The sequence below is a fragment of the Phascolarctos cinereus genome, unplaced genomic scaffold (genome assembly GCF_003287225.1).
Source record: "Phascolarctos cinereus isolate Bilbo 61053 unplaced genomic scaffold, phaCin_HiC Scaffold_7;HRSCAF=346, whole genome shotgun sequence".
NCBI classification, from domain to species: domain Eukaryota; kingdom Metazoa; phylum Chordata; class Mammalia; order Diprotodontia; family Phascolarctidae; genus Phascolarctos; species Phascolarctos cinereus.
Window position 1 is genome coordinate 55,295,849 of NW_027556180.1, and position 13,861 is coordinate 55,309,709.

A 13,861-nucleotide genomic window follows, 5' to 3' on the forward strand; every position below is an offset into this window, starting at 1 on the left:
GGGCAGCTAGGTGGCGCTGCAGTGCATAGACTGCCAGGCCTAGACTAAGGGAGACTCATCTTCCTGAGTTCAAATCTAGCGTCAGGCACTTCCTAGCTATATGACCCTGTACAAGTCACTCAACCCTGTTTGCCTCAGTTTCCTCATCTGTAAAATGAACTGGAGAAGGAAATGACAAACCACTCCATTTTCTTTGCCAAAAGAACCCCAAATGGGGCCATGAAGTGTTGGACGTGACTTAAACCTCTGAAGAACTCAAATTGTCATCCTAACAATACACATGACCTCATGTTTTGCTTGATAGCTGAGTCTATAAGGCAAGAGACCTCCGGACGGCGATTCAATCTTCACTCTTTTTCATCTGAGAAAAATAGGCAAGGGGGTAGGCAGAGGAACTACATTTTTTTGCATTTAATAATAATGAGCTAATATTTATAAAGAAGCAGCTGGGTGACATTGTGGATGGCATGCTGGACCTGGAATCAGGAACACCTTAGTTCAAATACAGCCTCAGCCAGTGGTATGACCCTGGGCAAGTCACTTAACCATTATCAATCTCTGCTTATGGGATAATAACCCATACCTTCCAGGGTTGTTATGAAAATCAAATGAATTAATACTTGTAAAGTGCTTTGTAAACCTTGAAGTGTTATATATTATATCTATTATTGTATAATTTTATATGTAATATTATATCACGTATGATATTATGTCATACCATTAGTTGACATATTATGTATTACCTCTATTATTATCTATAAAATATCTATATATTACCTGTATTATTATGTATAATAGACATCTATTATATACTATATATAATATGTATTATGTAATATTATGTCTGTTATATATTACGCATCATGCCTGTTGTTATATAAAATATTATACCTATTATACAGTATATCTATTATGTATAATATATTGTATCTGTTATATTACATATTGCATCTATTGTTATATAATATACATCATACCTATTATTAGATATATTACATATTATATTTACTATTATGTAGCCCTTTAAAGTTTGCAAAGTGCCTTACAAATATTAGATCATTTGATCAAGGTGGGTGCTATAATTCTCCCCATTTTACAGATGGGGAGCCTGAGGCAGACAGCATCACACAGCTAGTGTCCTAGGCAGGATTCTAACCCAGGTCTGTTGGACTCCAGGTCCAGCACTCCAGCCACTAGTCCATGTTTCCTTGTCGTATTTATTATTCTTAGTAAAAAGGATGAGTCAGCATATCTATCCCACAGGCTCTTAGACATAGATACGGCTAGAATAGACCTCAGACTGAGCTCATTTGGTCCAACCCCAGCTCTTTTTACAGATGGGGAAACTGAGACCCAGAGATGTTAAGTGACTTGCCCAAAGTAATAGATAGGAGAGACAGGACTGGAATATATGGTCTCCACTTCTGAATCCAGAGTTTTCCCCTGAACGTTACCACATATACTTAAGTCAAACAAAGAAAACCCAGAAAGCTTCATACACTTCTTGACCAGTGACATAGCAGGTGCGTCTTTCAGGCAGGTTACTGGAAGTTGGCTGGTTTGTGCTTGTTTGACTGTTTGTTTTTTTAATATTACACAGAATTAACAAGTGGTCAGGGTCCTCAGAGGCCAGCTAATCCAACTATTATCTGAACAAAAAAAAATCTCTGCTACGATATAACCAGCAAGTGGTCATCCACTTTTTTTTTTTGGCTAGGCAGTGGGGTTAAGTGACTTGCCCAGGGTCACACAGCTAGTAAATGTCAAGTGTCTGAGGCCAGATTTGCACTCAGGTCCTCCTGAGTCCAGGGCCAGTGCTCTATCCACTATACCACTTAGCTGCCCCAGTCATCCCCTTCTGGTGAAGGGTTTCCTATTAATAAGCAGACTTTACATATTACTTTAAGATTTATAAAGTACTTTACATATATGATCTCATTTAATCCTCATAAAAACTGTAGGAAGTAGGTGTTATTATTATCCCCATTTTACAGGTGAGGAAACTGAGGTTGTAACTTACCTAAGTGCCATAGCTAGTAAATGCCTAAAGTAGAATTTGAATTCAGGTCTTCTCTATCCACTGTACCACCTATTTGTACCTTCTAAGGCAGCCCATTTCATTCTAATTATTTGAAAGTTCTTAACATCCAATCTAAATCTGCATCTTTCCAACTTTTACCCTAGTTGTAAAAAACTTTCTAGGTTCTATAGTAACAACTATTATGTTTTAAGGCTGTATGAAGGCTGTTTATGTTTAGTTGTGTTCAGGTAAGGCTTCATTAGGGAGGAATGGCAGTGAAATTCGAATGGCTAATTCTTTTTGTTGCTCCATGACAGGACCTTTCATTGGCTTGTTCATCAACACATGTGGCTGCCGCAAGACTGCAATAATTGGAGGGATTCTGAATGCCCTGGGCTGGGTCCTGAGTGCCTACGCCACTAACGTGCATTATCTATTTATCACATTCGGAGTGGCAGCGGGTAAGAAATCGATCTTCGGTATTTTCATTGTGCCTTTTAGCCAAGGGATTTATTGTGGAGGAGAAAATATCCAGCCAAATCGTCTTACTCCCTGTTCTCCCGTCCTTTGTGTAAGCAAGAAATGCAGCAAGTGTGATAGGGGGAAAAGTATGTGTTCTCTTTGCTTGGTACATGGGCAAGCCTCCTGGGGAGGTTCCAGCTGAAGCTTGGTGGTGGCTGCTCCTGTCAAGCCTTCTGCATAAGAGATGGATGTTTCCACCCCTACTACTTACCTCCTCGCTTCCAGAAAATCCCTTGGCTCAAGAAGCTCCATGGGGTCTTTCCTGATTTTCTCAGCTGTATGAGAGCCCCCCCCAATTACCTTAACCATTTATTTTGTATTACTTACTTTTAATATATTCATATATATGTGTGTGTATGTATATATGTGTGTGTGTGTATATATATATATATACACACACATATCACACACATCGCACAGACATATATACATATACATATGTATATATGTATATGTGTATATATATATGTATATATGTATATGTGTATATATATATACACACATATACATATGTATATATGTATATGTGTATATATATATATGTATATATGTATATTGTGTATATATATATACACACACACACACACACACACACACACATATATGAGAGAGAGAGAGAGAGTCTTCCTCTATAGACTATAAGTTCCTTGAGGGCAGGAGCAGTTTCATTTACGTCTTTGCATCACTAACACATCCTAAAAGTGGGCCGTCATGGCACATAGCCTGGCACATAGTAGGCACTTAACAAATGTTTATTGATTGGTTCGTAGGTACTTAATAGATGTTTATTGAATCACTGATTATTCACATTTTACAGGTGAATTAACTCAAGTTACAAAATTACAGTAAATACAAGTTACAAAATACAATGAATTATTTCTTTGGCATTCGGATATAATAGCTTTAGGCCTGGAAGGGACCGCAGAGGCCCATCCAGTCTAAGGTTCTTATTTTCAGATAAGAAAACTGAACTGATTCGCCCAAGATCACAGAGTTTAATAATGGAAATGGAATTTAAACGCAGGTCCCCTGGCTCCCAACCTTGTGCTTTTCCCACTGTATCATGTTTTCTCACTGTTACTTCTTTGAAAGAGGAGCTCCTCCTAGGGTGGGTAGTTGCTTTAAATGAAACATATATATTAAGAAAGTTTCGCATTTGATTTCTGCAGCATGAACCAAAGCACAGCAATTTTTGTCCCTACAGTCATGTTTAGCTCAATGAGATGTCAAAGAAATACGTGTGTGTGCATGTGTGTGTGTGTGTGTGTGTGGAGAGAGAGACGCTTCAAGAAGCCCATCCTGAGGTACAATGTTTATTCAGGAGTGTGGAGGTTAAAAGCGGTTTCCGGGTGACCCATGTGTACTGCGTGGTTCTGCAGCTAAGGCATCCCTCTGCAATTTCCTTTGGCAAAGGCAGCATCCTGTATCAAGTTTAGTTCTGACCACATTCGGCCTCTGAACATGAGCTCAGAATTCAAATGAGTACATCTCTAAAAGTACACCTCTGTTATTGCAAGGTATCTTGGTGGCTTTCCTCCCCAATAACAACTCCTTGGATGAGGTTACAGAATCGTAGGGTCTCAGAGTTGGAAGTGGCCTTTGGGGCCATCTTTGTGGTCTTACCCGCACGTGAGCAAAAAAAAAAAACAAACCCTCGAAAAGATACCCACATCTCTGGGCCTCACCTTCCTCATCTCTAAAATCATAGGGTTGGACTAGTTGGCTTTTAAAGCCTCTTCTAGCTCTAAATTTAGGTAGCGCAGTGGATAGTATGCTGGGCCTGGAGTCAGGAAGACTCATCTTCATGAGTTCAAATCCAGCCTCAGACACTTACTAGCTGTGTGACCCTGGGCAAGTCACTTCACCTTGTTTGCCTCAGTTTCCACATCTGTAAAATGATCTGGAGAAGGAAATAGCAAAGCATTCCAGTATCTTTGTCAAGAAAACCTCAAAGAATGGGACACAACTTGAACAACAACATTTATATAGTGCTTACTATGTGCCAGACATTGTGCTAAGCACTTTACATTTGATCCTCATAGCAGCTCTTGGAGGTAAATGCTATTATTATCCCCATTTTATAGAAGATGAAACTGAGGCAATCAGAAGTTAAGTGCCCAGGGTCACACAGCCAGTAAGTACCTGAATCCAGATTTGAACTCAGATCTTCCTGAATCCAGGCCTATGTTCTCCCCACTGCAACCTTTCAATGAGAATGTTTTTGTGTTCAACTCCAAAAAGCACGTGTTATATCAAATATTCTACAAAGATTGTGAACATTTCTTTGGAACTGAAATTAGTCACATCATCCTTTGCCCTTTGGCTGTGTCAAACTGAAGAGAACTTTTCAGAAAAACAAGCCAGTGTTAGCTGCTGAGAGCACAAGGAAAATTTAACGCTTTATATTCAGAGTTAGCAAAATCTAATGCTCTGTGTCTGAAAATTTCACTATGTTCTCTTTACAATTAGACCTAACTCCAACAATAATCAGAAAGACAACTGCACTTTTAGGATATAAATTACCCAAGTTAACAAAGTTTTAGCTTCATACCAAAAAAGAGAGCCAATCTTGAAGCTAGGAAGACCTGGGTTCAAATCCTACCTCTGACACATACTGGCTGTGTGACCCTAGAAGTCATTCAGACTCTCAGTGCTTTTGACAACTTTGTAAGATTGCAAGTTGCAGAGAAGGTGCCAGTCTACATTGGCACCAATAATTTCCTCACCTGGGAGTTCCCTATTCCAATGAAATCATTGGTCTAATCCATTGAGGTAAACAATTTGCTGGAAAAGTAATGGTATAGTGGGAAGATTATGAAATTTCCTATTAGAAGACCTGGGCTTAAATCCCAAGTCTGATGCTTACTGCCTATGTCACCTTGAGTGGGTCACCTTTCCCCACTGTTTAGGTCAGGCTATGAAAACTCATGGAATGAACAAATGGAGAAGGACTTGTTAGTGTTTCCTATGTCTGAAGAACTGTTCTGAGCTCTGAGGATATACAGAGAAAAGTAAGGTCATCCCTGCTCTCAAGGAGCCCATGTTCATTTTACCAAGGAAGGCTTCAAGTGTTCAGAATGGCAGATGGCCTACTGCTCATGACTACCACAGGTCAAGTCCACTTATAACACACAACAAAGGGATCGTCCATATGTTTCTGGTACATTGGCACTAAAAACTCACGATATTCTGCACTAGGGAGACAAAGAAAGGCAAATCCATGGTCCTTACCTTCAGGAAGCTCATAATCTAATGATTATGTAGATAGCTACATACAAAACACATACAGAGTAGGGAGAAGGTCGTCTCAGGGGAGACCCTACACCCGAGATTCCATCTCTATAGGCACTCACTCCCATCATAGTTTTACTTCAGTAAACAGTCTTTATGAGCTGCTTTGGGGCAGCCAGGTGGAGCTGTGGACAGTTAGAAAGACCTGAGTTCAAATGCAGCCTCAGACACTTACTAGCTGTGTGACCCGGGGCAAGTCACTTTACCCTGTTTGCCTCAGTTTCCTCTTCTGTAAAATGAGCTGGAAAAGGAAATGACAAACCCCTCTGGTATCTTTGCCAAGAAAAATCCAAATGGGGTCACAAAGAGTTGGATACAACTGAACAGCAGCAACACATAAGCTGCATTGGCCAAAATAATTCCTGCATTTGGTGGCTAGCCTTCCAATGAGAAGCCTCTCCAAACTTGGTCAGGCTGATCTTTGGATGGTGAACAGACATTCTGTCACTGGGCCTACTTCACAGCCTTTCCTCTTATCAGAGCTTGATATGTGCCATGAACATACTCCTGCAGAAGACGAGGAAAAGCATCAGAATGGAACTACTACCAGGAAAGAAGTCCGGACCTTCCTCAGCTAAGGCAGAGGCATGTTTTCATTTTATCAAGGGTTCTTAACCTGGAGTCTGTGAACTTTTTTTTTTTAATTGGGGGGTGAGGTGAGGCAGTTGGAGTCGTGACTTACCCAGGGTCACACAGCTAGTAAGTGTCTAAGGCCACATTTGAACTCAGGTCCTCCTGACGCCAGTGTTCCATACACTACACCACCTAGCTGCCCCCAAAATATTTTTAAACAACTTTGTTGTAATATAATTAGGTTTCTTTGTAATCCTTTGTATTTTGTCTAATGCATTTGAAAACCTTGTCCTGAGAAGGGGCTCGTAGGCTCCACCAGACTGCCAAGGGGCCATAACACAAAAGAGATTAAGAATCCCTGAATTATGTGGAGATTTCCACATAATGTATTTTAATGGGAATCAGAATTGTACCTCACCACCCAAAACACATGGATCTATTAAAAATGCCCTCCTGAGAGGCTGCATGAAAACATTTTATTGCTTCATTTCACAGGAATGAGGTTTTTGACATTTATTTATATTTTCAGGGTACCTTTAAAATGATAGATGGGTTACTACTGAAGGTACTGGGGGGAAAACTAGAAGGATTAAGGGATTTTTTTTTTCCTTTTTCTTCCCAGCCCAAAATATTTTTTCCAAATTTGTTTTTTTTTTTCCCCTCAGGGATGGGGAATGAAAAATCACAAAGGAAGCATTTTTCCTGAATTATTCCCTTTTTATTCTGGGTCTTAATATCTCCTTCACTACAAATGGACATGTCTATATTCTGTCAATTAAGCAGAAAAAGCCAAACCTGTTATTTGACATTATGGAGACACAAAACAGACGTTGGTTGGTTGAATTTATTTATTTATTTTTTAGCTCTCAAGGGGTTATGTTGACTAACTTTAGATCAGAAGTTAACCTTTTTTTTTTCTTCTCATAGACCCATTTGGCAATTTGGTGAAGCATATGGTTCCTTTCTCAGAATAATGATTTTAAATGCATCAAATAGGGGCAGCTAGGTGGCGCAGTGGATACAGCACCGGCCCTGAAGTCAGGAGGATCTGAGTTCAAATACCACCTCAGACCAAACACTTGACATTTACTAGCTGTGTGACCCTGGTCAAGTCACTTAACCCCAATTGCCTATAAAAAACAACAACAACAACAGCCAACAATAAATGCATAAATAAAACATGTAAGATGACAAAGAAAACCAATCAAACTGAAGCAGTTACCAAAATACTAAAACAAACAGCAAGTCCCCAGATCCTAGTTAAGGGCCCCTTAGTTGAGAGACAGCCATTTTCCATGAAGCAGATGGAGCTATGGGCCCAAATCTAAGGGAAGGAGAACACTTAGAAACCAAGAAGATGCAGTGGCTGCTTAGTGGTTAACAGTAAGTCATTTGTGTGCTCTAGGGCATTCTGAAAGTCAACGAAGAGATGAGCAAAATGGAAAGCAAAAAAAAAGGCATTAAATTAATAAGCAAAACTAGGAACGTCTTTGGAAGGGGCAGGAAATGTCATAAACTAGATATTCCGTTCCAGTGGAAGCTCCTTGAGGGCAGGAAATGTCTTTCTTTTGGGCTTGCATGTGTTTCCTTCCACATAGCAAGAGCTTAACAAATGCTTATTGATTTGTTGACTTGACAAATCATTAGCGAGTGTGATTTTTTAAAAAGAAAGAAGAAAGCCAAATTATCAGTACCAAAAATAAAAAGAATTCACAACAAAATAAAGGTGTTGATTTGGATTGCATTCCAAAGTGTGGACAAAAATAAAATAGTGCAGAAAATACTTTTTTTTTTTTAGGGGGAGGAAGTTTCTTTTTTTAAATTGGTTTTCATTGTTATCTTTCGTTTTTTTTTTTCCATTATCTACATTCTCCCTATATTCTTTCTCAGAACCATCCCTTATAACAAATAACTTTTTCAAAGAAGAAGAAAAGAAAAAAAAATCTAACATTATATGCAGTGAAACATTTGTCAACCCCTACCTCTGCAGTGGCAGGAATAGTATGGAGGAAAGGATGGCCCCTCTTTGACCTCTTTATTCCGAGCCCCACAAGCCCCTGGGCCTGCTGTGAGCACATGGTTCTTATTATAGTTGTTTAAATGTGCATAGAACATTAAAGATTAAAAAGTTTTTTATTCATCTCTGTAAGGTATATAACAAATCATTATTCTCATTTGACAGATAAGGAAACTGAGGCTCAGAAAGATTAAGTGACTTGCCCAACATGCCACAGGTAATAAGTGGCAGAGTTGGAATTAAAATTCAGGACAGCATTGACCACTCTATCACACTAATATGAGAGTGAAATCAGTCAATTAGTTAATCAAGGCATTTATTAAGTGCCAGGCAGTTTGGAAAGGGCTACGTGGCAGTAGAGCAAATGTGGGCATGATTATTCAGTTTAATAGTGAAGTAAAATGTGATTAGATATTATTTTACTCACTGATCATTTTCCTTCCTGGTATAAATTATATATATATATATATATATATATATATATATATATATATATATATATATACTACACAGAGGATTAGAATCACTTCTACACTTGTTCAGACTCCTAAGACATCCTTTTTTTTTAGCTACTTCATAGTATTTTTTGTATAGAAAATTTTAGAGTGTTGTGTTTATGATACTATCATCACAAAACAACTATTCAAAATAATGCCGGTAGTGGATAGAGGGCTCCCGTTAGAGTCATGAAAACCTGTGCTGAAGTCCTGACTCTGACATGTAAATAACCTTTTAGTGCCGCCAAAAAACTCTCCAAGATGATAAATCACCAAGTTGCAGATCTATGTGAGTGAAAGGAGCTGCCACACTGGGAATTCTTTACATTGATTAAATCACAGATTCACATCAAAATATTTCTTCTTTTGTGTATGTGTGCATATATAGATACACACATATATACACATGTATACACATATGTATCTATGTGTATACATATAGTCATATATCAATATGTATCTATATGTATACACACACATATAGATATACACCTATATCTTAATCTATCTATCTAGATCTTTCTATATATGTAACTTACACTTGTGGCTTAGCTAATACCCCAGTTTCAAAGGTAGGCTGAGTGTCTGCACCCTTAAACTATAGGTAATAAGCCCCCACCAGTGAGCTACCCTTCAGCAGTTAGCTAGTGGACCTAGTTAGGTGAAAGCAAAGATATTTATTAACATGGCATAGTTGGAACAGTAGCTACACAACATTTCTCCCCTCTCTATAAACCAGGGGTGGACTTTCCCCAAAATATATCATCTGTAGCACATACATTGTGTAAACTGGTTGTGTGGCACACACATAGGGATTATCTATGGCCAAGGCAATTTATTCTCTGCAGTTATAGGGCTGCAAGTCCTTTCTCTTCTTGTGGAGTGTGCACCCTGTTCCCTCTGGGTGCAGTCTCTGCTGAGTGGGCTCCCTAAGGCTATTTCTGTCCTCTGCCCAACTCTCAGCTACCAGGGCTAGCTCTGTCTTGAATCCAAAGTCAGCTCTCTTCTCCACTGCCAGGGGTCATGCTCCTTGAAGTTGTTTCCTACCTTGGGTAATGCTTCTCTGGATCTGGATCATTTTAGAGAGAGTGTTTCTCTGCTCCCTGCCTTAGACTGCTTTCTGTGCTCTTTTTGGGCTACCTGCAGAGGATGTGATGTCTCCTATTAGGAGAGCAACTCTGCTGTAAGACATCATGGCCAGTGGGGAGGAAGTAGAGAAAATATCTTTTCTCTTTTGTTTAGGAGTCACATTCCACAGAACTGCTCCCAGCCTCAGATGCCTCCTACTATTCAACTGTCTCCTGGGCTTGGCAAGCTTAACTTTCTATTTTGTTTTGTTTTGTGAGGCAATAAAGGTTAAGTGACTTGCCCAGGGTTACAAAGCTAGTGTCAAGTGTTTGAGGCCAGATTTGAACTCAGGTCCTGTGGACTCCAGGGCCAGTGTTCTATCCACTGTGCCACCTACCTGCCCCACAAGCTTAACTTTTTAAAGGCCTCCATTCTGTATATGGCCTGCTGTTCTTCCAATTCAATCAGAGAACTCTTTCGTCCTTTATGAAGGGACAAGGACAAGGACCAGACATATCTTCGTATTTTGTTAGCGTACTAATATCTGGTCACTTCTGTTATCTTCTCCTTTCCAAGATTATAATAGCCACTTGTGTGGCTAGGTAGTTCAATAAATGGATCATTGGGCCTGGAGTCAGGAAGACCTGAGTTCAAATCCAGCCTCAGATCCTTATTAGCTGCATGATGCTGGACAAGTCACTTAATCTCTATCTGCCTCGGTTTCCTCAATTGCAAAATGGAGATAATAACAGTATCTACCTCCCAGGGTTATTGTGAGGATCAAGCAAAATAACATTTGTAAACTTCTTTGTACAACACTCAGCACATAGTAGGTGCTACATAAAAGCTAGCTATTTTCATTATTTGGGCAGCTAGGTAGTGCAATGGATAGAGTGTTGGGCCAGGAGGAAAGAAGACTCATCTTCCTGAGTTCAAATCTGTCCTCGGATGCTTACTAGCTGTGTGACTCTGGGCAAGTCACTTAACCTTGTTTGCCTCAGTTTCCTTATTTGTAAAATGAGCTGGAGAAGAAAATGGCAAACCATTCTAGTATCTTTGCCAAGAAAACCCCAAATGGGGCCATGAAGACATTACTGAAACAACTGAACAACAACAATATTATTATCATCATTATATTTTATATATAAATATGTGTATATATACATATATGATATATGGTATATAAATATGTATTAGGAGGGACATTCCTGAGCCATTAAATTATAGAACCATAGATCTAGAACTGGAGGGGAACTCGGAGGCCATGTAATCCAACCTCCTCATTTTATAGATGAGGAAACTGAGTTTTAAGGAAGTTAAGTGACCTGCCCAAGGTCACACACCAAGTGATAGAATTGGGATTCAAACTTGAATTCTCATTTCAAATCCAATGTTATTTGTATGGAAACACACAAAAATGTCGCAAATTATTAGCAACATAGCAATCCTGACCAGAGTAATCAACATTTAGACCTTTGAAAACTCTTGTTGAACTTGGTTTTAAAATGTTTTCTTATCTTAGTACCTCGTAACAACAGTCTTTCTCGGCTATGACACTCCAAACAGTTCAACAATATACATTGTCATTTTATAGCAGAGGTGATTAGGTCTTTAAGTGAAATATAAAATTTGCCTGTGTGGAAGCTGAAACTTTGCTTTCAAAATAGAACTTAAAAGGTAGCTAGGTGGTTCAGTGGTTAGAGCACTGAGCCTCTAGTCAGGAAGATCTGAGTTCAAATTTGGCTTCAGACAAGTGTCTGAGTCCAGAGAGAGTCAAAAGAGCAGTCTAAAGCATGGAACAGAGAAATGCATTCTGCAAAACTCCAGATCCAGATTAGTTGTGTGATCCTGCTGGGCAAGTCACTTTAACTTCTGTGTGCCTCCATTTCCCCAACTGTAAAATGGGGATATTACCTACCTGCCATGCTTGTTGTGAGGATCAAATGGGATAATATCTATAAAGTACTTAGTAGAGCTCCTGGCAAATGGTAGGCCCTTAATAAATGTTTCCTTCCTTCCTTCCTTCCTTCCTTCCTTCCTTCCTTCCTTCCTTCCTTCCTTCCTTCCTTCCTGCCTTCCTTCCTTCCTTGTTCTTCTGTCTGTAAAGATTATCTAGAAGTGACAAGATGTTTTTTAAAAAGTCAAGAAATTAATTATTATAGTAATCTCTGGGAAATTTTAATAATCTCTATAGGGATTTTCCACCCCCAAATCAACTGGTTTTAATTCAAGATTTATACCACTTTAGCAGAAATTACACATCTTTAGATATCTATTCTTGTTCAAATTATGCCTCTGAGTTTCACTTTTTTCACAAGTAGCATATAGATTCCAGGTATTTAAAAATAAATGTCTTCTACTAACCAGAAATTGTTCTAGTTTACTTAGATCATTAGGATTTAGAGACTCATTGGGGATTTAGAGATTACTGTCTTATGTGCCCTTGGAATTTGGGGGATGGGGTGCAGGAAGGTCAGGATATGTGATTTCATCAGTGTGGATACATTTTTCACATAGGCAGATCACTGACTCCTCCATAATTTATAGCCTTAGAAAATTGCCCAAGCATTGAAAGATTAAGTGACTTGTCCAGAGTCACACAGCAAGAATGGTTCAAGAGGGCTTGGTGGGAGATCTGTGGATGACCCTCTCTTCTATGTGGCTTTGCCTCTCCTTGGAAGTTATACGTGGTATTTATTTTAGCCAGTTTTCTTCCATATTCAAACGTTAGTTCAGAATTCAGGATCTGAACTCTGAATCAGCTGCACTTCTGCCAGGTGACTTGCAAGGGTCCACTTCATCTTCTCAGGCACAGCCCTTTGCTCAATGGTGGGCATCCATTGAGTCAGCAGGGATGCCCCAATCTCTCAGATCGTCCAACATCTGAGTATGCCATTTAGTAGAAGGAGCCATAAAACAGAGTAGCACAGAAACAGCCTTTTTTTCATGCGCAATTACTAAATCACTGCCTAATTACTGAATGCTGTAAGAAGCTCCAGTCACTAGGAGACTGATTCAGAGAAGGTTCTCCACAAGTGAGGTGAATATTGGCCAGACCTGGATACAGAGGTCTTTGTAAATGAAGGTAAAGGCACTTTCTATGAACAGTCATACCATAAAGCTAGACGCTACAGGAGAGCTCTTCAGTCAGTCATCATTCATAAAAACAACTCACATTTCTATAGCACTTAAGGTTTCTGAAGCCCTTTACATCCATTGTCTCATTTGAGCCTTACTGTGAGATAAGTGCTATGATTATTCCCATTTTGCTGATGAGGAAACTGAGGATCAGAAAAGTTCAGTGACTTGCTTAAAGTCACACAGCTGATGTCTGAGGTGGAATTTGAACTCAGGGCTTCCTGACTTCCAAGTCCACTCTGTCACCTAGCTGCCTCTCTTCACTGACCACCGTAGGTAGAAATAGAGTTAACACAAGCAGTTTCTGTACTGCAAGGAGGAATCAGCAAAATAAGAAGTTTCCTCTCCTTTGAGAATCTGTTTTACTTTGGAACTTACAAATACACAGGGACCTTTATGAGCTTTGTGTTGGAGGGCTCCAAATGTGAACCAAAGCCATGAGCTAATGCTGAAATATCTGGACAAGGGCAGAATGGTTCTGTGGAGAGAGGTCTTATTCACCCTGCTTTCAGGGTCAGCTGTGAGCAAGAGAGAAGAAACTGTGCTGTTTTCCAACAGTCTATGGTGTTCTGCTTCTGAAAATGCTCCAAACAAAGGCGTCAACAGCTTGGCCAGTTGGTAACAAGTTGCATTTGATCGACTGTTAATATCATTTACCAAATTATGTTACAGAAATAGAACAAGATTAGACTTTAGGGTTGATCAAGTCCAACCCCATCATTTTACAGATGAGAA

At 39.4% G+C, this 13,861-nt stretch overlaps 1 protein-coding gene across 1 annotated transcript in view; it reads left to right on the forward strand.

Moving 5' to 3' along the window:
• The window catches only part of SLC16A14 (solute carrier family 16 member 14), a 54,306-nt gene that overhangs the window by 17,300 nt on the left and 23,145 nt on the right, over positions 1-13,861 (forward strand). The window contains exon 3 of the mRNA XM_020970984.2: positions 2,338-2,481. Within this exon, the coding sequence (XP_020826643.1) occupies positions 2,338-2,481 (144 nt within the window). The remainder of the gene's footprint in view (positions 1-2,337; positions 2,482-13,861) is intronic.